This window comes from Eschrichtius robustus, chromosome 2, assembly GCF_028021215.1.
Source record: "Eschrichtius robustus isolate mEscRob2 chromosome 2, mEscRob2.pri, whole genome shotgun sequence".
NCBI classification, from domain to species: domain Eukaryota; kingdom Metazoa; phylum Chordata; class Mammalia; order Artiodactyla; family Eschrichtiidae; genus Eschrichtius; species Eschrichtius robustus.
In genome coordinates this window covers 171863987-171885208 of record NC_090825.1, presented here as the reverse complement: position 1 = coordinate 171885208, position 21222 = coordinate 171863987, and the positions used below count along the sequence as shown (strand labels likewise).

General features: G+C 56.8%; 1 protein-coding gene across 8 annotated transcripts in view; it reads left to right on the top strand.

Moving 5' to 3' along the window:
- The window catches only part of DNM2 (dynamin 2), a 91694-nt gene that overhangs the window by 66799 nt on the left and 3673 nt on the right, over positions 1–21222 (top strand). For 5 of the 8 annotated variants that reach the window (XM_068536987.1, XM_068536983.1, XM_068536981.1 and 2 more), the window contains exons 13-18: positions 2699–2750; positions 3691–3702; positions 7644–7757; positions 13438–13547; positions 16307–16418; positions 16973–17137. In XM_068536987.1, the coding sequence (XP_068393088.1) occupies positions 2699–2750; positions 3691–3702; positions 7644–7757; positions 13438–13547; positions 16307–16418; positions 16973–17137 (565 nt within the window). The remainder of the gene's footprint in view (positions 1–2698; positions 2751–3690; positions 3703–7643; positions 7758–13437; positions 13548–16306; positions 16419–16972; positions 17138–21222) is intronic. The other 3 variants (XM_068536986.1, XM_068536985.1, XM_068536984.1) reach the window with 1 other exon arrangement.

The window sequence follows — 21222 nt, the reverse complement described above, 5'->3', positions numbered from 1 at the left end:
GAAGGTCCCGCGCCAGGGACAGAGGTGCACCCAGGCAGTTAAGACACAGTGTGGTCAGTGCCGGGGTGGGGCTGTCCACCGCCCGTGGGAGTCCAGAGGGTGGCCTTGTGGCCTGGCCTTGGAGGTGCAGGGAGGAAGGGGCTAGCAGGCTGGGCAAGAGGGTCTTCCCGTCCAGGGTCTCTACTGGCTGAGTAGTTCCCTGGGTAGACATTTATCAGTGCACTCAGCTCTTCTGTGCTGGACACATGGTCGGTGAGTGGAATGAATGAATGAGTGAACGAATGAATGGGGGGCATGATTAGAAGCTGCTGCCCCAGCCCAGATGAGCTGAGGGCCCCGGCCGGACTGTCCCTGCTGTGGGGAACGCTGAAGGGCCCTGGCCGGGGACTGCCCCTCAGGCTAGGCTCTCGGCCTGGGGAAGCAGCCCCTCCTGCTCCTGTTCCCCCAGCAGCCGGGTGTGTGGGGCCTGAAAACGCTGGTCCCCCTTTTCGGGTTGCTGCTGTTTTCCTCACCTTGATGTCTCTGCTTCTCACACTTCATCCACAGTTCCTTCTCACAATCTCTCCTGTTTTTCCTTTGACCACTCCACTCTTTCCTCTGGATTCCTGGGCCTTCCCACTTACCCCAGCTGTTACTATACTGAGCAGCTGGTGACCGGGTGGGTATTGCCTGCTGTGTGCCTTTTCCCTAGTGTGTGAACGGGGGACGCCCTGGCTGGGGGCGGGGCCCAGGGTGCCAGGCTCCACCCAGCCCAGGCCCAAGCCCCCGCCCTGGGTGGGATGTCGCAGGGGCTCCCGGAATAGCCATGGAGCACTGCCTTTGGCCTAGGACGGTGAACAAGCCAGACTTGGGCCTTGCCTTTTCAGAACCCACAGGCTGAGAACCCACACACTGTCGTTAAGCCAGTTCTCATAAGGAGGATGCCAGTTGGAAAGGAGGGCAGGTGGAGGGGCTGTGGGAGAGGGCAGTGAGGGATGAGGCTTGGGGAGACCTTCCCAAGGAAGTCATGACAGCCAGGTGATGGGGACGGAGCGGGGGCAGAGAGCGCTGGAGACAGGGAAGGAAGGCTGAGAAGCAGGAGTGTGAGGAGACCAAGGCAAGGTGGAGGGCAGAGGTCAAGGCCTCATCGCCAAGGGGGCCCTGCAGGCCAAGGGGATTTTCCCCCCAACACACACACACACACACACACACACACACACACACACACACACACACACCCCACCCCACCCCACCCACCCCCCCCAAAGCAGTGGGAAATCTCTGATTGGGTGGAGGCAAGGGCATGTGTGAGACCCAGGAAGCCCTTAGGAAGTAGAGCGTCTGGGGCCTCACCAGCACCCAGACGTCACTGTGAGTGGCTCAGCTCTGTGTCCTTCAGACACTATCGATCCACCTCCTTCCTGCGCTTAGAAGTTCTGGGGTGTTTTCTCACTGCCCTCGAAACACTAAAAACAAGGCCCAGAGAAAAAGCCCTTGTAGTAAATGTATTGATTCTTAGGGAAATCATTGGATAAATTCCACTTCCATTCTTTTCTTTTTTTTCTGCGCCGCACGGCACATGGGAATCTTAGTTCCCTGACCAGGGATTGAACCCATGCCCCCTGCAGTGGACGCGCGGAGTCTTAACCACTGGACCGCCAGGGAAGTCCCTCATTTCCATTCTTAATGTTCCACCCTTTACTGATCTAGGAACAGAAGCCTACTTCCTTAACATACACACACACACACACACACACACACACACACACACACGCGCGCGCGCGCACACACACACACACACACACACACACACACAGGCACACACACTACCTTATCCAACAGGCAACTTGAACTTTAAGGTAAAATCCCAGAGGCAGTCAGTAAAGGGATTAAACAAGATGTTTTGCCTTTTCATATTGTTTCAAAAGTTCCAGCTAAAGCAATATGATAAGAAAAGACAGTATGACCCCTAAGTAACAGGAGTTATCAGTTGGTTGCCGGTGGTGATAATGATGGTCCAAGTAGAAAATATATTAGGACAAACAAGGGAGCTGAGTAGGTGCCCACGTACAAAATAAAGGGGACTTCGTCTGTCCGGTGTGAACTAGCCAGGAAACAACATAGATGAAGAAGAAAAGAGATCTGGGACTGTAGGTAAATAAGGGACCTTGCAGAAACACATTGACTTTGACTGTCCTCTGACTTGGGTCAGGAGCCATCCAAGATGAGTAGCGTTTTCATGGCGAGCAGCTGTCCCGTAGCCTCATCTCCCAGGCTGGATGGCCCTGTGGTCAGAGCCGCTCTGGGCCTGGTGCCCGGGCCAGGATGGGAGGGGAAAGCGGGAAGAAGCCTCAAGTTTGACCCCCCAAACACTGAAGGTTACTCTGAAGCCAGCATGGCTACCTCCCAGCCACTTGGGAATCCAGCTTCCCATGCCCCCTCTTGGAAGCGCCAGGACCCAGTGACTCCTAGAAATAGCTGGCGCTCTCAGGAGTGGCCGAAATCAGGGATGAGAAGTCAGGGTTTAATTCAGTATCTCGTTCGTTCCATGAGCCCGCTCTCTTTCCCTTGGGCAGCCCTTCGTACACGGGGGGGCTTCTCTCTGCCTCTGCCCTTGGCCCCCACTCGGGAGAGAACCCCACCTGGGCCACGAGGGCTTCTTGCTCCTCGTCCCTCTGGGCTTCCCGCCGCATGAGCTCTCTCTGTGCTTTGGTTTCAGCGCCCAGCAGAGGAGCACCCAGCTGAACAAGAAGAGAGCCATCCCCAACCAGGTAACCGCCCACCCCTGCACCCTCCGCGGCCCACAGCTCCACCCTCGGGGGTGGGAGGGCACTAAGGGACCACCGAGCCCAGCAATGACACCTGGCTCATAGCATGTCCCGCCAGAAACCCAGCCCTCCCCTCCAGCCTCTCAAGTCCACTTAGGTTTTGATATTTTGGGAAACCGGTCTTTGAGCGGCAGCTCTGGCAGGGCCTAGGGGGCAAATTTGCAGAAGGCCCTGTCTGACATCCAAGGCCACGGCCAGAACTTGACACTAAGGAGAGGGGCAGCCCAGTCCCTCTGGTGTCTGCAGCCACATCGGGTTCCCGGGCCCAGCCCTGGAGACTCGGAGCCTGGTGGGAGGCTGGTTGTGACAGGCGGGTCTGGGGAGCCTGGGGGTGCTTTGATCCCCGTACCTGGAGAAACCCAGAGCTGTATGAGGAGTTCTCTACCTTGATGTCATGCCCCAGCCAGAGGCCTTGTGAAGTAAGAACAACTTTATATAGGCCAGTATTTGGTGCCCTTTTTTTTTTTTTTCCTGCTTAAGAAAACACATCGTCTTTGCAAAAATTTCTGCCGGTGTCCCCTGCCTTCTCCACATCGGGCGGGGGTGGGGGTGAGGGCTCTGCTGTTTATCTTGCACGATGACAGAGCCCTCTGGAAAAGAAGGGTGTAACCACTGCATGATTTTTTTTTGCGCTTGCCATAGGTAATACATATATTGTTGCTTTTTCATTTCGGGAGATGATAATGAATTAAATATTAACACCATGAATATAATTAATAGCATGTAATTTTTTTTTCTTTTGCTGTTTTCTCCCCCTGCTCTTCTCTCTCCTCATTTTTGTGCCTTTCCTGCTTTTTCTCCATCCCCTCATGTCCCTTACGTCTCTTTTCCTCTGCCTGCTCTTCTTTGATTTCCCCACAACCCTAACTTTGCATTTTCAAAGGGGGAGATCTTGGTAAGTACTCACTTAGTGTGGTAGCAAACATTAGAGAACCTGGTAGTGGTGGAGACCATGCCACCCCATAATATCCCCTCCCACCCCCCTACCCCACCAAAAAAATAACAGAACAACTAAAAATCCAGCTAACCTTTAAAAACCCCTGCCGTGGCTGCCGCTTGCCAGGCTTTGTGTTGCCCTGGGCTAAGCTGACTCACACAGACACTAACCTGACCACTGCCCCCATCTGGCGCCCACCCCTCCAGCCCATTCCTGACATGGTTTCCTAGTTTCCTGTAGGTCAGGGATGGCAAATACTCAGCTAACACCCCAGGCCTTTCTCCCTTCACCTCCCTGGCCGGGGAAGATTTTGCTCAAGCCCTGCAAGAGCTTGTTCTTGCCACTGCCACCGCTCTGTTTCCAGACAACACCATGCAGAAATTTTCCCCTCCTGCACTCAAGGCAGACATTACTAATTGATCCAGCACTCTTTTTCTTGTACCTCTCTCCTGTCCTGTGCCCCTGGCAGACATCACTAATCGATCCTGGCATTTTTGTTTCCTAAGCATGTCACTACTCCCCATTCCGTGGCAGATATGACTAACTGGTCAAGGAATTTTTTTCCCCCATGTGATAGCTTTGCATGTGACACCCCTCCTGTACCCATCACAGACATTGATCAGGGGACTCTCTCCTGGATGCTGCCACTATCCTCCTGCCTCCATAGCAGATATGATGACTGATTAGGCTGTTCTGTTGCACTTGCCCCTGTCCCTTTGCCAATGGCAAACATCACTAATTGATCCTAGCATCCTTTCCCACAGTGCCCAGAATTCTCACCACAGTGCTACCCATTGATTGGTGAATGGTATTTGCCATCCCTGTTTTAGGTAACACCTCCTCTCTGTGTGTGGCCCAGCCCAGCCCAGCAGGGAGCAGGCAATGCTCACTTCTGAGAGTTGGGCTCTTTTCAAGGTGCTTGCCTTTGGGCAGCTGGCTTCGGCCCCAGCTCTCCACCTTGGAGACCATGGCCTGGGCCACCAGCCCTAACCGAAGCCTCCTTCTCCCGGGTACTCTCCCCCAACACTGGGCGGGCCCTACTGCTGCTGCCCTCTGGCAGGGATCTTCTGGTGACCCCGGGATCTTTCCAGTAGCTGAGCTGAACCCGTAACAGGACCTGGAAGATGCAGAAGAGGCCAAAGCTTGCCATGGTTGGGGGCGGTTGCGGGAGAAATGGATAGTCCTTGGGCCCATGGTTCCCACTTTCCCCGTGTGTCACCCCCAATCCCCTTTGAATGATTTCTTCCCTCCAAACAGCCCAGGGGCATGTTTCTCCCCACACCCACACCCTGAGAAGTTTAGTCATTCTTTTCCTGCCAGATTCCACACCCCTAGCCACGAAGCCCAGCCCTGCCGTGTGCGTGGCTGTGGCTCCTGGGTCTCCTGGCCATGGTTTCCATCCCTGCCCAGGCGACTCACCCAGGGAGGAGGTGGGCCCCAGCCGCGTCGCTTCTCCTGGCAGCTGCTGCTCCTGGCAGCCCTTCCTCCCGCCCCCAGCGTGCCTGCCCCCTGGAGCATGGGAACCCCGCCTGCCTCTTCTGTCTCCCCAGCTGACCCTACTCCCGCCGCCCCCGCCCCCCTTTTCTAAGCCCAGTCCCTTGGGCACAAATCTGGCTTTTGGATAAGAAGGCCCGACCACTCCTTTTCCTCTAGACTCAGCGCCTGTGTCTGCCACCAGCAGCTTGCCCCTCCCCGGGGCGGGATTTTGTCTCTGAATCCCCTTGGGCTCCCGCACAGGCAGCTCTCTGGGTGGCTCAAGGGCAAAGGGACCTGAGGCGGGGCAGTGCTTCTCCAGGCCTAACTAGCAGCCTCCTGCCCCAAGGCTCAGATGTGCCATTTCCAGCATGGCCACATGCCCTGGAGCATGACAAGGGCCCCATCTGCTAGCTTTGACCTCTACTGACCCAGGGTGGAGGCAGGCGAGCCAGCTCAGCCACCGAGGGGTGGCGGTGGGGGGGGCACATCTGCCCCCTTGGGAACGAGGCTGGGCCTGGGAGTGTGGAGGCCTTGCCATGTGAGGACTTCTTCTCTGGGGAGCACCCAGCACGCACAGCCTCCCCCCGCCCCCGGCTGTCGATCAATGACTGAAGTTTAGAAGCACCCACTCTAGACCTGGACTAAGACAAGGCAGGCCCTACCCTGCCCCTGGGGGAGCGAGGAACAGGCGGGGACAGGCACCCACGGAGCTCTGGAGCTGGGTGTGGTTGCCAGATGCAGGGGCTCCTTCCTGGGTCCTTTGTAGGACGGCCTCGGGCCTGAGTCTGGAGACCAGCCTCGCCCCCGGCCTGACCACCCGTCCCACTTTGCCCAGGACTGAGGGCGTTCCCAGGACTTTGAGGGCTAAACCCAGGGGCCTCCTGGAGAAGCCAGGGTGAGTCGGTCACCCTGCTGCCAGGAATGAGACCATGACCTTGTTGGGGCTGACAGTCTCTGCCTGCTCCCTGACGGCCACAAGACTCCCAGGTGCTGTCTCGTCATCCCAGGGAGGGAGAAGCCTTAGCACGGGCTGCCAGGTGGCATTTCAACGGTGGCACAGCCTGGGCAGGGACTTGTATGTGGTGCAGAGGTCCCTGGCCGCTCTGTGGCCGCCTCTGCCTTCCTGGTCTCTGAGGCTTAAGAGCTCATTTCCAACCACAGGCGGGTGGTGGCCCTGTGAGGATCTGGTGTGCCTGGGGCAGGACAGAGTGGACAGGATGGAGCCCCTCTTGAGACCCATCCACTAGGGGGGCATGTGGGCCCCAGAGGCAGCCCCAAAGCCCTACCCCACCCTGGGGGTTACAGCGCTAGCCCTTCCCAGCTGTCTATGGCCACTCGCAGCCCACCTCCTGCAGCTTAGCCCAGTTTGTCGCTGCCTTGGCCCCGGGCGTCCCTGCCTGCGCCGACTCGTGCTTCCCGCTGCCCCGGGGTCCCCAGTCCAGAGTGGTGGGAGGCTCCAGCCCACAGGCGCCTCCATGGCCCGGGGAACATGGGAGTGTGGCCTCCCCCAGGCTACCTGCGTTTAGCTGTCAGGTGAGTCCCCCACACAGGCCTGGCTTCTATCTCCTGCTCAGATGACAGCAGTGGCCAGACGAGCCCCATCTAGGGGGTCTCCCAGCCCAGAACCCGGATGTGCCAGTCAGAGAAAAGTGGGACCACGTGGCTTAAAGCCAGAGTGGGGCATGATCCTTGGCGGGTCCCCTGGGCTCAGACTTTTGTCCCCAGCCCTCTGGGTGGAGGATTCTCTTCATCCTCATATCCTGAAAAGAGCCTGGGGGGAGGGGAGCCCTGGGGCGGGGGCTGGCCTCGACTCCTGGTCAGAGCAGGTCCCTGTGCCCACCGAGCGCCTGCCTGGGGGAGCCGGGCAGCAGAATCAAGCCTCTGCCAGTTGGCCCCTGAAAGGAGCCCCACCCCGTTGCCTGGGCGACTCCTCCAGCTCTGCATGCACAGCCGCCTTCCAGAGGGCGCGAGGGGCAGGGCCCAAGGGTGTCGCTGGTACCGCGTCTCACCAAGACAAGTGTGATTCCTTCAGTCACATCCAACGTGACATGGCGCCCCCCCCACAAGCCTGGGATGCCCTCCTCTGGGCCCCTTCCAGCTGGGCGTACCTTTTGCCACCTGTGCCAATTCAACCTAACCCCAAGCGCAGAGGGGCTCCCCAGGGACCCAGTTCCCAATCACCCTGGGACCTGTGAGTGAGTGCACGTCTGCCCGCCCGAGGGCCCCACGTTGGTCTCCGTTGGGAAGTGCTTGGGGCAAGGTGGCCTGGAGTCGGGTTGCCTGGCTTTGGGCTGGAGGTGTCTCTGCCGTGGTCCCCGGTTTCCCGCCTTGCTGGGGGCGAGGGCGCTGGCCACCGCGCTGGGACAGGCTGGGCTGGGTGGTGGCCGCTGTCCCCCGCTGAGCCCCGCCCTCCCCCCCGCCAGGTGATCCGCAGGGGCTGGCTGACCATCAACAACATCAGCCTGATGAAGGGCGGCTCCAAGGAGTACTGGTTTGTGCTGACGGCCGAGTCACTGTCGTGGTACAAGGACGAGGAGGTGAGTGGCTGGCAGGGGTGGGACGGTTGGGCAGTTGGGTTGGGCAGTTGTGTGTCGTGCTCTCCACACCTCCCTCCTCTGTGTGGCGCTCCCTCAACTTGCTGTTCATTCGGGAAAGGCTCCCTGAGCGCCACCGTGCCCCAAAGCTTACCATTAGGATGGTATCAGCCAGGGCCACAGGGTGTCCAAAGGCACTGTGCATCATATCCGAGCCCCTCACGGCCCCCCGTGTGGTCGTGCCTCATGGGGGCTGGGCTCCCTGAGGAGGAAAGGGACGTGGGGGAGGCTCCAAACTGATCCCACCCTTCAAAATCATGGCAAGGTGGGGGGCTTTCAGAGGGGGCACGGCCTGGGGTCGGGGACTCAGGTTCACGGTGAGGCTGCTGGGGTTCCATTGTCTACAGCTAACCCAGGCTCAGCCAGGCCCTTAGCCTCTCTGGGCCTCAGTTTCCCCATCCATGAAGTGAGGTAGAACGGCCCTTGCACCTTTGAGGTGCTCAGTCACGGTGTCTGTCTTGAGATCATTCCACATGTGCTTGTCCTCAGAAGGATGAGGGAGGCCTCTGGGTACAGCACCAGGAGTACTAAGCACAGGGAGTGGTGTTGCGCGTTGCCTCGTGCCATGGTCTCCCTGAGCCTGTGGATGGGGCTGTGAGGGAGTGCACCCCTGTCCCCTGGCCCAGCGGGCAGCCCCACCGGGTGCTGCCGTGCAGGTCCCTCCTCCGCCGCGGCCCATCCTCCCGTCCTGAGTGGCCCATTGCGTGGCTTAGTTCTCTTAACAGAACGACAGTACGGTGTCTTAGTGGCCTGGGAGTGAAGCCATTCCTCTGGTGTGACTGCCTGTTGCCACCCTGACACAGGCTTCCAGGGCCCACCAGCGAGGGCCACTGTGTTTCTCTCATTTTCCTGGGTTGCCCTATGAGAGACAACACAGGCGCTCCCCGTTGTCAAGGTGGTATTAGGTGGCTATCGATTTGGGTCTGTGACAGAGGTCCCAAATGAAGGCACTTACAGAGGTGGTCTGTTTCTTGCCCGTATCCCGGCGAGCTTGGCAGCCCTGTGCCGTGAGGCTGGCCAGGGCCCTGGCTCCGCCTCCCCCATGGCCATCGTAACACGTAGCTCCTCCTCGTGGTCCAGGATGGCTGCCCCGTGCCCATCACCACGTGGCCACAGGAGGGAAGGAGGTGCCTGACGAGGAAGGCACACGCACCCCTCTGCTCACATGCTCCTGAATCTTTGCTTCCGCTCTGTGCTTTGCCCACATGGGATGGCACAGCCTCCAGCCCGGCCCAGCTGCCCCCCGAGGAGAGGCCCGGCTTCTCTGGTCGCCCCTGGAGCTGCCTTACCTGGCTCTCCCCCCTTGGGGTTTTGGGGTGACCCCCACACCTGGGGCTTCACTGGCAGCTGACCCCATCCCAGCACAGGCAGGCCTGTGCCCAACCATATGTATTTCCACCCAGGCTCAGAGACAAGACAGGTAGAACTCCGTTGGTGCCTCTGGGTAGCCCTCTCTTGTTTATGAAGCCCCTGCCCCGTGCCAGGCTCACTGGCTAGGAGAGCCTGCCATGGTCCCACACGGAGAGCACTCTCTTCCTCCTCCTCCTCCTCAGTACTCACATTCCTTTTGTCAGGTAAGGAAACTGAGGTTCTGAGCAGTGACTTGCCCCCATGTCACAGGGTGGGGAAGCGTCCCCACGCGGTGGGTACAGGACACAGGCTCCCTGACCCGAGGCACCTCAGCCCCACACCTGGACCGCTCCCCACTGCCGAGGCAGGAAGCGGTTCCAACAAGTGGCGGGTGTTTAAGAGTAGAATGTCGTCATCCCACTCCCCGCGAGGCCGGAGGCTCAGCACTGGAGTGTCGTGAAGCAGCGCTGGGAAGCCCTGAGTCCCCCAGGGGACCTTGCCTGGGTGGCTGCTTCTAAACTGGGGTTGTCCAGGACCCTGGCGCCTTCCTGGGTCGAGATGCAGAGGGAGGGTGGGCGGGACCGCACATTCCTCAAGGAACCTGCGTGGCCAGATCCGCTCCTCAAAATGGCCGGGGTGCAGTGTGGGTGGGGATGACGCTTGCACTTCTTCTCCCTCTCTTTCCTCCCCCGCAGTCTGAAACCCAGTCTGCTCTGTGCTGCATCAGCTGTCAGATATGCTGAGAGCTGGTTCGCACCTTTGGGCTTTGGGGGTCCCCAGGGCAGTTGGAGAGGGGGCTTCTGGGCCCAAACCCTAGCCTGGCGATTCGCTGTATGGCACCATCGGGAGCCCAGTTTTTGACTTAAGGAGGGGCCCTTTGTTTCTCCTTCATCTAGGGGTTGAAAGCAGGAGCCCCAGACCCTCCCTCGGGGCCCCAGAGCAGAGGCAGGGGCAGTGTTGGGAGGAGGGTCGAGCGCCGCCGGCGGTAATGAGAACCAGCAGACCTGTGAATGGGGCCCTGTGTACACCCCCAGACACAAAGCGGGCTGAGATCGGGGAGGGGCAGGCGCGAAATCCTGTCTGTCTGTCTGTCCGTCCCCCGCCCTCCCCCCTCCCCCCCAAATTAGGATCCCAGCAAGGGCCCTGAAAATCACACAACAGGGTGGCCACCCCCGGGGTCAGGCCACCATCGTAGAGAAGCCTCAGAGAGAGGCAAGACACCAGTATTTCTTTATTTAAAAAAATAAACAAGAGGAGGTGGTTACTGGAGGGTGGGAATAGGAGACTGATTCCGCCAGAGCCCCCAACCCCTCAGCCGGTGTCGGGGCTCTCTTTGCCTCTCCCCGGCGCCTCTTTTCCTCCCCAGCGACCACCCCCGCCCAAGCCCTTCTTCTTTATTCCAGAATCTTCTGTCCAGGCCTCCGGCCCGTGGGGAGGAGGGCGGTGGGCAGTGGCACTCACCTCCTGGTCTGCCTCGCCGCGTGGGTGGCAGCGAGTTTGGGTGGGGGGCCCATCCCGACGCGCCGCTCGCCCGAGCCCAGCCTAACCAATGTGCAGACTACTGTACACATTCAGAGCCCCCTGAACAGGTAGTCTGAACACTGGGTTGGCGGGGCCGGCTGTCCGTCCCGCGGGCCCCCTGGGCAGCAGCAGGGCCACAGCGCCCCAGCACCTCCGAGCAGGCGAGGAAGCCACTGGTCCGCCCGCGATGATCTGCTTCGTCTCTTCTGACGTGGCACGGCCGGGGCCAGCGTGCATCTGGAGAAAGTTGTGGGTTTTCAGGAAATCCTAAGGAGGCGGTGGGGGAGGGCGAGGGGGAGGCGGGTGGGGGGGGGGGCGCAGGAGGGAGGGTTTGGGTCCGTGGCCTCTGTGCGCAGGAGAAGGTCTCTTTGGGGGTGGGGGCGGGGTACATGCACGCCTCCGTGTCTGTGTGGTGTGTGTCTGTGTCGTGTGTGCGTGCGTGTGTGTGTGTGTGTGAGTGTGTGTGCGTGCGTGCGGGCAGCATCAGGAAGGCAGCCTCTGTGCTCTGGGCGGAATCACGCTATAAACACTTCCAGATGTGGCGTCTCACTCGGGGCCCGAAAGGGCTGTGACTCAGTTACTTGGCCGTAGCCGGCCAACTGGAAGCTTCCTGCCTCATGACATGATAGGGTGGGGGCAGCAGAGGCTCTTCACAAACTTCCGGGCCGGGAACTCCTGCCCTTGCCCTTTCTGAAGCCCCCCAAAATTCTTCCCTGAGAGGTGGGAGGGCCCCGGGCTCCACGTTCCCTGGCCTGCCTGCACCCCGCTCCCCTGCCCCGGCTCCCAGCATGAATGGGGTCTCCCACCTCCTTGGCTCCTCTGCTTGCCCAGAGCCCAGTGGACTGGCTGACCCTGGAGCATAACAGTGACAGACAGACAGACAGACAGACAGACAAAAGAAAACCCCTGGCGCCTCGCAAGCACCAGCTCTGGGGTGGGCATGTGCTCGGGGCTTTCACGGTGTGCGCCTCACCTTGCACCAGGAGGATGAGACTCCTACCCATCTTTGACAGCTGAGGAAGCTGAGGCAGAGAGGGGCAGTGGCTTGCCCAAGGGCACATGGCTGGGGAGGGGCCGGGCCCAGCTGAGCTCCTAACACCTCAGTCAGGACTGAGCCCACGCACCGAGGCTGCCACTCGCTCCTGCTTCCCGTTGAGTAGTCCTGAAACTCCAAGTGGCCCTCCACCCTCTGGGGGGCCCCTGGGCCCCTTCCCCGCCACCACTGTGGCTGCTCTTGATTTGGGGAGGAACCGCCACGTTGGGCTTTGTTCTGAGGCCTTCCGGAGGTCAGGGGTAGGATGGGTGAAAAGAAGTGAGCTGCTGTGTGAGGGGGGCAGGTCTCTCTTCTCCAAAGGTGCTCGGGAGGTCAAAGACCAGGAGGGCAGTGGGGAGAACCTGGCTTCTGAATCCCACCGTGGCCCACTCCACCTGCTGCGTGGCCCTGGGCGGCCCGCTTCCCTCTCTGAGCGCGACGCTTCCCTGGCAGGGCTGTGTGAGAGGGCTCCATGAGCTGCAGACAAGCAGCACTTCCCCTCAGTCCTTGAGAGCTGCTGTGGGTCGAGTGGGAGTCGGGGAGAGGCGGCGGGGGGGTACCCTGATGCTGTGCTTTGGTTTCCTGATGTAGAAAACCCAGTTAATGCGCTGCCACCTCCTCCCCCCGCCCCCAGTAAAGATTAATAGCAATGCATCTGCACGGGCCCAGGCATATCGTAGGTGCTTAGCTAACAGGAGTTGGGCTCCGGAGTGTGACTCCCAGCTCTGAGACTCACCAGGCCCGTGCCCTTGACCGGGAGACGCGTCCTCTCTGAGCTGCTTTCCCCAGCAGCCGGCAGGACTGCCATGCCCAGCACTCAGTTGGCACTTTCTGAACAGGGCCACCCCGGCTTTGGGACTCAGGCATCAGCTCAAGGGGGCCTCTCTTTCCAGCTCCCTCCCCCGCCCCCACCGCCTGCCCCTCTATGCCTCCGTCTGTCTGTCTGTCTGTCTCTCTCTCTTTCTCTCGAAAATGGGATCATATTGGTAACTCACTTGCAGGCTCGTCGTGAAGAAGTAGTCGTGTTAATGGTTCCATTCACTCAGTGGTTGGAATCTGGGTAGAGTCAGAGTCGGCCAGTTTTGAGCATCCACTGTGTGTCAGCAGTAAACCAAACAGACGGGAGTCTCCACCCCCGAGGACCCAATGAGTCGGTCTAGGTGACCCTAGGTCAATAAGCAAGATCTGTGGGGTGGCGGGGGAGACTTCCCTGGTCCAGTGGTTGGGACTCTGCGCTCTCACTGCCGAGGGCGTGGGTTTGATCCCTGGTCAGGGAACTAAGATCCCGTAAGCCGCGCGGCACAGCCAAAAAAAAACAAAACAGATACGTGGTGTGTTGTGTTATGTGAGGGGAAGCGCCAAGGGGAAAAGTAGGGGGAGAGTTTGGGGTGGGGTCAGGGCAGGCCTCGCCTGGAGGGTCCCTCTGTACAAAAGAGGCAAGGAGGGCACCAGGCCGCTGTTGGCGGGGGTGTGGGGGGGCATGCTAGGTGCAAAGGCCCTGGGGTAGGAGCCTGCTTGGGATGTTCAGAGAGTCACAGAGGCCAGCGTGGCTGGGGCAGGTAAGCGAGGGGGAGGGTGGTGGCAGACTAGTTCACCCGAGGAAAAGCAGCTTGGGAGGCGTCAGGTGTTGGCGGTGGTCCTCCCGGTAGAGTCCAGCCCAGGGCAGCCTCAGGGCCTCAGTTAAACAGCCCAGGGTGACCCCTCCCCTTTCGCCCTCAGGAGAAAGAGAAGAAGTACATGCTGCCTCTGGACAACCTCAAAATCCGCGACGTGGAGAAGGGCTTCATGTCCAACAAGCACGTCTTCGCCATCTTCAACACAGAGCAGAGGTGAGTGCCCCCGACCCCGACCCCCACCCCCCGAGGTCCCAGGGAGACCAATGGCCCCCGTTCAATCCTTCACCAGTGTCCACCGAGCACTTGCTGTGAACGGTCCCTACCCTGGGGTCTCACATTCCAGAAAGGGTGTCAGTCAAGAAACAGAAAAGTGCTTCTGTGGGGTGGTCAGCGGGGTGGGGAGGCCCCTCTGGGGAGAGATGAGGATGAAACGATGCAGGAGCCGTGGAGGGTTCTGAGCAGCGGAGGGATGGGACCTGGCTCTGGTGCTCACCGGCGCCCCCTGGTGGCCACGAGGGGAACAGGCTGAGGAGGCCAGCGTGGGAGACCAGGGAGGAGATGGTGGGGCTGGACCCAAGTGGGGCTGAGGACATAGAGGAGGAAGGGGTGGATTCCAGTAGAGCGACTGAACTCCCGGTGGGTGTGGGTATGAGAGCAAGAAAGGTGTTGCTCAGGGACTGAGCTGCCATTGGCTGACATGGGGAAGGCAGAGGCAGAGTAGGCTCGGGGCCAGTCGGAGGCTGGGTTGGGGTGATGCTGAGGGAGAGGGGCCTGTGAGACACCACGTGGGGCGCGGGGGAGCCAGCTGGGTAAGCATGAGAGACTGGTGTTCAGGAGTGCGCTCCGGGCAGGAACGTGAATTTGGGGAGTTGTCGTTGCGTGGAGGTGTTTCAAGTCTAAATGGGATAAGATCCCTGGGCCAGTATAACAGAGAAGAGAAGGGCCCAGGAGGCTCTCGGTAAACCCATGCCAAGGGGCGTTGGTGGGAGACTTTAGCAAAAGCAAAGATACTTCTCTCAGCTCAGGAAGAGACCCAATTGGCAGGAGGTCTGAGAGCAGGAGGAAGGGCTGAGTGTGGACCCAGGAGGGCCCCTGCCCAGACCCACACCCTCATCCAGGGAACCCCCAAGTCAGGGGTCAGCTGTCAGCCAGGGCCTGGAGGTTCTTCATGACTGGCCAGCAGGCACTGACATCCTCCCTCCTGGCCCCAGGACCACCTTCCCCACTGCCCATCCACACGCACCAAATCCAGCTGAGCCACCTGTTTTGTGCAAGAATCGTTCTATCCTGCTTTGTTCCGGGCTGGCCTAAAACTCTTGAGACCCACTTTGACCATCAGCTGGCTCCAAAAACCTTTATAACCCTTTTAGACTCATCTCTCCCTAACCCCCACCTCCCCTGCCTAAGAAGCCCTAGGGTGTGTGGGAGAACCTGGGTTCTGCGATGGGACAGGCCTGCTGGGAAGCTCTTCCTGGCTGTGTAGTGCCAGACAGCCATCCCACCTCCCTGGCCCTGTGATCCCCTGTGCAGCTGGGGGGGTGAAGATATTAACCTAATGTATCATTTAGGGGTGAGTTCGGGAAACCCAGAATGATAGTAGCAGAAACAAGATAGAAGTTGGGTTTTTTTATATAAGTCAAGTCCAGACTTTACCATCCGGGGCAGGTTGGACAACCCCACAGGCATCCAGGCCCAGGCCCTCCTTCTTATTTCTCAGCTCTCCTCCTCTTTGTCCAAGATGGCTGCTCAAACTCCAGCCATCATGATGATGTTCCAGGCAGCAGGAAGGAGGAGGAGGAGCAACAAAGACATGCTCCCTTTCCCTGCTCTCAACTCCTTCCAGAAGTCTCAGGGCAGCCACTCACTGACTGCTGGTTGGCCTGAGCACTGTTGTGAGGCCATCCGTGCCTAACCTCAGACCCAGATCTCACTCGAAGACTTTGGGACAGCTTGGCTGTCTCAGTCACACCTGCCTTGTGGGACAGGATGGCATGCGTGTAGCATGGATCCTGGCCTATATATGGAGAACACTGCCTATAAACACTGGTTAGTGTCTGTCCGTTTTTCCCCCAGCCTTTTGGCTCCGCACCTTCCGCTCACAGACCCACATTTGCCCAGCAGTTCACAAGCCTTTGCTGGGAGTTTCAGTCCTGCCCTGGCCAGCTCCACCTCCCTCCCAGGAATCGGGGCACATGCTGGACCTTTACTGTCCAAGGCAGTAGCCACTGGCCACATGTGACTGTTTATTTATTTTTATTAATTTTTGATTGGAGTTTAGTTGTTTTACAATGTTGTGTTAGTTTCTGCTGTACAGCAAAGTGAATCAGCTATACGTATACATATATCCCCTCATTTTTGGATTTCCACATGTGACTACTTAAATGTAAATTGATGGAAATAAAATAAAATTTTACATTCACTTTCTCGGCCACGCTGGCCCCATTCCTGATGCTCAGAAAGAAGCCACCTGTGGCTCGTGGCTGCTGCGTCAGGCCAGAACATTCTTTTGGATGATGCCGCTGTAGCCTCTCTAGAAACACCTTGATGGGAGCTCCCCAACTGGCGGAGGGTGTCGTGGGTCACTGCCCACTTCTGGAGGGGTCCTTGGCAGCCTTTGGCTCCCCCAGGAGAGCATAAAGGAGGGGATGGGCAGTTCCCAGGGGAAGGAGAGGAGTAGCTGAGCCCACAAACAAAACACTGCAGATGCCACTAGATGCAGACTCTTGCTGAGCACACGCCCTGCTCTTGGCACGGTTTTGGGTGTCACAGGCACGAATTCACGATGCCTCCATCAGCCCAGTGGGGTGCAGGGGCTGCTGCCATCCTGGGGCCTCTGGTCGTGAGTGCCCCCGGTCAGGGGTGAATCCTGGTCAGTCAGGCCAACCCCAGAGCCTGAACTCCAGCTCACTGCACCCACCGGGCCCACGGGCAGGGTCAAGCATGCGCCTTTCCCTCCCTCCCTCTCACCACAGGAACGTCTACAAGGACCTGCGGCAGATTGAGCTGGCCTGTGACTCCCAGGAGGATGTGGACAGCTGGAAGGCCTCATTCCTCCGAGCCGGGGTCTACCCTGAGAAGGACCAGGTGAGGAGCGCCCTGCCCGGCCGGCACACCTTGGGCTGAGCTGACCCCACCTGGGAGAAGAAGGGCGGCCGGCATCTCACGGGATGGGTCATTTCAAGCTGTGTTTGCCAGCACTCTCTAAGGGCATGTAGCCCATACCCTCTTGAGCAGACAAAGCAGAAAGGCCTGGAGAGGGTTCTGTCATCAGCGCCCAGAAGGTTCTCCAACTAAAGTCAAGGACAGGGACGCACATGGACCGGGATCCTGTCTGCTTTGTTCTCTCTCCTTTTTTCCTGTCCTTGAGGCGGAGTGAACATGGCCCCCACCCAAATTAACGTGTTGTTCCCATCCCCAGGTGAGAGGCAGTAGCCCACCTTGGACTGTGGTCACCCCCAGGTCCGGGCAGCTCAGCCCAGGGACAGGCAGGGCCACGTGGTGCCAACGCGGCCATGAGGGGCCAGCCCCAGAGGGTCAGCTGCGGGTCGGGTAGGGCAAGCAATCCCCAGAGGAGGGGGGCTCCCCACACTGGACTCAGGCTGCAGTCACCCCTCATGGCCTCCCCTCCCCGCTTGCAGGCAGAAAATGAGGACGGAGCCCAGGAGAACACCTTCTCCATGGACCCTCAGCTGGAGCGGCAGGTGGAGACCATTCGCAACCTGGTGGACTCCTATGTGGCCATCATCAACAAGTCCATCCGTGACCTCATGCCAAAGACCATCATGCACCTCATGATCAACAATGTGAGTGCCTGCCCCTCCGGGTCCCCCTTCCCCCAAGACAGGGGGGCAGCCGCAGCCAGATTTGGGCTGAACACAGTCTGTATAAAATCAGAAATGAGAGTGAGTCTCACCACCTTTTAAACAACACAATCAGGATCCCCAGACTCTCTTGGGAAACAGAAAGGTACAGACACACGGGGCTCACACTCCCGTTTAATCGTGTCATTGAAGCTACCACCACGCTTGTGCACTTTCTCTAAAGTTTTCCAGCCTTACAGTAACCCTGGGAGAGGGCCTGCTATCATCCCCATTTTATAGACAGGAAAACAGAGGCCCAGAGAGGTCAAGAAGCCTGACCCAAGTCACTCAGAAGAGTGAGGGGTGGGATTCAAACCCAAGTTGAGTCTGTCCCCAACTGTGGCCTCCTGGTGGCCTGCAGCCCAGCCTGCCTTCACCCCAGGGCGTTACCTGCTACCCCCGGGGCTCCTGAGCCTCTCAGGGTATCAGGCTTCTCTTCGGTGAAGTGCAGCTGTACTGATGTCTCCTGCTCCAGGCTGCTGGGAGGGCTCAGGCCTTGGGCTCAGCACTAGGCACTCGGAAAGCTATGTAACCCAGGTTCAGTTTACGTTGTGACTATAAAACCTCTAAATACGACAGAGTCTAAAGCAAAAATCCCATGTCCCTTCCCTTTCACTCTGTTCTTCCCAGTCTCTTCTTCAGTGGTGGTCAGTGTTAAGTTTCATGGGTGTCCTAGTACCTTTTTCACGTATAGATTTGCTGCAGCCATGAACTTTTAAATTCATGTATGCTTTGACCCAGCAGTTCTACTTGCAGGGATTTCTCCCACAGAGATGTTTGCCAACATGCAAATTGAGCATGTACATGGTTATTCTTTTCAGCGTGTTTTATAGTGGCCAAAGATTAGAAATCTCTATCAATTTCCTAGAATCCGTTAAATAAATATCCAATCTATTGCAAAACATACCAAAAAACAAAAGGATGAGAACTATCTCCAGGTCTATAATAACTTTATTAAAACAGAAAAGCTATAGAGCATAACAGAATGATCAGAAAGGTTCCATTTGTGTAAAAACGGAAGGGAAATTATCTGTCTATCTATAATATGCCTAGAAATCTGGAAGTTTGTACAAGGACCTAGTGACCAGTTGCTCCCTAGAGGGAGAACTCAGGGGGCCTAAGGAGGCCAGAGTGGACAAAGGAGTTTTCACTGTATCTTTAGGTTATATTTTATTTTCCCTTTTACTCGTTTTTCAGAATTTAAATGTTTGACTAGCGCGTGCATTTACATGGTTTGCAAATGAAAAACTATCATCTTTGTACAGCACTGTCATCTTTGTACATGTTGAAAGTTCGGGAAAATTCATCCATCCATATATGTATTTTTTTCATGTTCTTTTCCATTATAGTTTATTATAGGATATTTAATATAGTTCCCTGCAGTATACAGTAGAACATTGTTGTTTATCTTATATATAGTAGTTTGTATCTGCTAATCCCAAACTCCTAATTTATCCATCCCTCCACCCTTTCCCCTTTGGTAACCATAAGTTTGTTTTCTATGTCTGTGAGTCTGTTTCTGTTTTATAAATGAATTCATTTGTATCATATTTTAGATTCCACATATAAGTGATATCATATCCATTCTTCTTTATGGCTGAGTAATATTCCATTGTATATATACACCACATTTTCTTTATCCATTCGTCTCTCGATGGGCACTTAGGTTGCTTCCACGTCTTGTCTATTGTAAATAGTGCTGCTATGAACATAGGGGTGCATGTATCTTTTCCAGTTATAGTTTTGCCTGGGCATATGCCCAGGAGTGGGATTGCTGGGTCATATGGTAATTCCATTTTTAGTTTTTTAAGGAACTTCCATACTGTTTTCCATAGTGGCTGCACCAATTTACATTCCCACCCACAGTGTAGGAGTGTTCTTTTTCTCCACACTCTCTCCAGCATTTATTATTTGTAGACGTTTTGATGATGGCCATTCTTTTTTTTTTTTTTTTTTTTTAATTTATATTTATTTATTTATTTATTTATGGCTGTGTTGGGTCTTCGTTTCTGTGACAGGGCCCTCTCCAGCTGCGGCAAGCGGGGGCCACCCCTCATCGCGGTGCGCGGGCCTCTCACCATTGCAGCCTCTCCCGTTGCGGAGCACCGGCTCCATACGCGCAGGCTCAGTAATTGTGGCTCACGGGCCCAGCCGCTCCGCGGCACGTGGGATCCTCCCAGACCAGGGCTCGAACCCGTGTCCCCCGCACTAGCAGGCAGACTCCCAACCACTGCGCCACCAGGGAAGCCCCGATGATGGCCATTCTGACTGGTGTGAGGTATACTTCAATGTAGTCTTAATTTACACTTCTCTTATAATTAGTGATCAACATCCATTCTTTTTTTTTTAATTAATTTATTTATTTATTTTTGGCTGCGTTGGGTCTTTGTTGCTGCGTGTGGGCTTTCTCTAGTTGCGGCGAGCAGGGGGCTACTCTTCGTTGCGGTGCGCGGGCTTCTTATTGCGGTGGCTCCTCTTGTTGCGGAGCACGGGCTCCAGGCACGCAGGCTTCAGTAGTTGTGGCTTGCAGGCTCAGTAGTCGTGGCGCACGGGCTTAGTTGCTCCACGGCATGTGGGATTTTCCCGGACCAGGGCTTGAACCCGTGTCCCCTGCATTGGCAGGCGGATTCTTAACCACTGCGCCACCAGGGAAGTCCCCAACATCCATTCTTAAAAGGACAATTGTAGAAGGAGACTTCTCTTATGAGATCTCATACATCCATTGAATTGATATTTCAGTCTCAAAACCACTCTTGCCCTTAATGGGGAAGCTCTGGAAGCATCCCCTCCAAAATCAAGAACAAGTTGGCCATTTCCACTTTCATATAATCTTCTTGTAGGGTGACTAGGCAATGCAGTTAGACAAGAAAATTTATTTATTTATTTACTTACTTACTTACTTACTTATTTATTTATTTATTTATGGCTGCGTTGGGTTTTGGTTGCGGTGCACGGGCTTCTCATTGCAGTGGCTTCTCTTTGTTGCAGAGCACGGGCTCTAGGCGCATGGGCTTCTAGGCGCATGGGCTCTAGAGAGCAGGCTCAGTAGTTGTGGCACACGGTCTCAGTAGTTGTGGCTCGCGGGCTCTAGAGCACAGGCTCAGTAGTTGTGGCGCAGGAGCCTAGCTGTTCTGCGGCATGTGGGATCTTCCCGGACCAGGGATCAAACCCATGTCCCCTGCATTGGCAGGCGGATTCTTAACCACTGCGCCACCAGGGAAGTCCCAAGAAAAATAATTTAAAGGTGTGAACATCAAAAAGGATAGGAAAAACTATTCGTATGTAAACATGAACATGTATACTTAGAAACCCCAAGAAAAGTAACTGAGGGACTTCCCTGGTGGCGCAGTGGTTAAGAATCCGCCTGCCAACGCAGGGGACGTTGGTTCGAGCCTTGGTCCGGGAAGATCCCACATGCCACGGAGCAACTAAGCCCGTGCGCCACAACTACTGAGCCTGCGCTCTAGAGCCCGCGAGCCACAACTACTAGAGCCCGTGCTCCATTAGAGAAGCCATCGCAATGAGAAGCCCGCGCACCGCAACAAGGCGTAGCCCCTGCTCGCCGCAACTAGAGAAAAAGCCCATGTACAGCGACGAAGACCCAGTGCAGCCAAAAAAAAAGATATAATGGGAGAAAAGATAGCAATAAGAGAGATAAGATTCAGGAATTCCCTGGCATTCTAGTGGTTAGGACTCCGTGTTTTCACTGCCGAGGACCCGGGTTCAATACCTGGTCGGGGGACCAAGATCCCACAAGCCATGTGGAAGGAAAAAAAAAAAAGATAAGATTCTAGGAATAAGTTTCACAAGAATCTGATGAAATGGGTTGGAAGAACACTTGCAAGCACCCCTGAGGGACTCGGGAGACAACTGAGTGGAAAGCTCACCTCCTTGTAAGTATCTCCCATGTTCTGCAGTCAGGTGAAAGACGAAGCCCCGCCCAGCACGCTGGAGGCTCTCCTGGCCATTCGCAAGGCTGGCTGAGTTCTTGGCTGGTGTGGTGGGAAGCCCTGACCTCTCCAACCCTT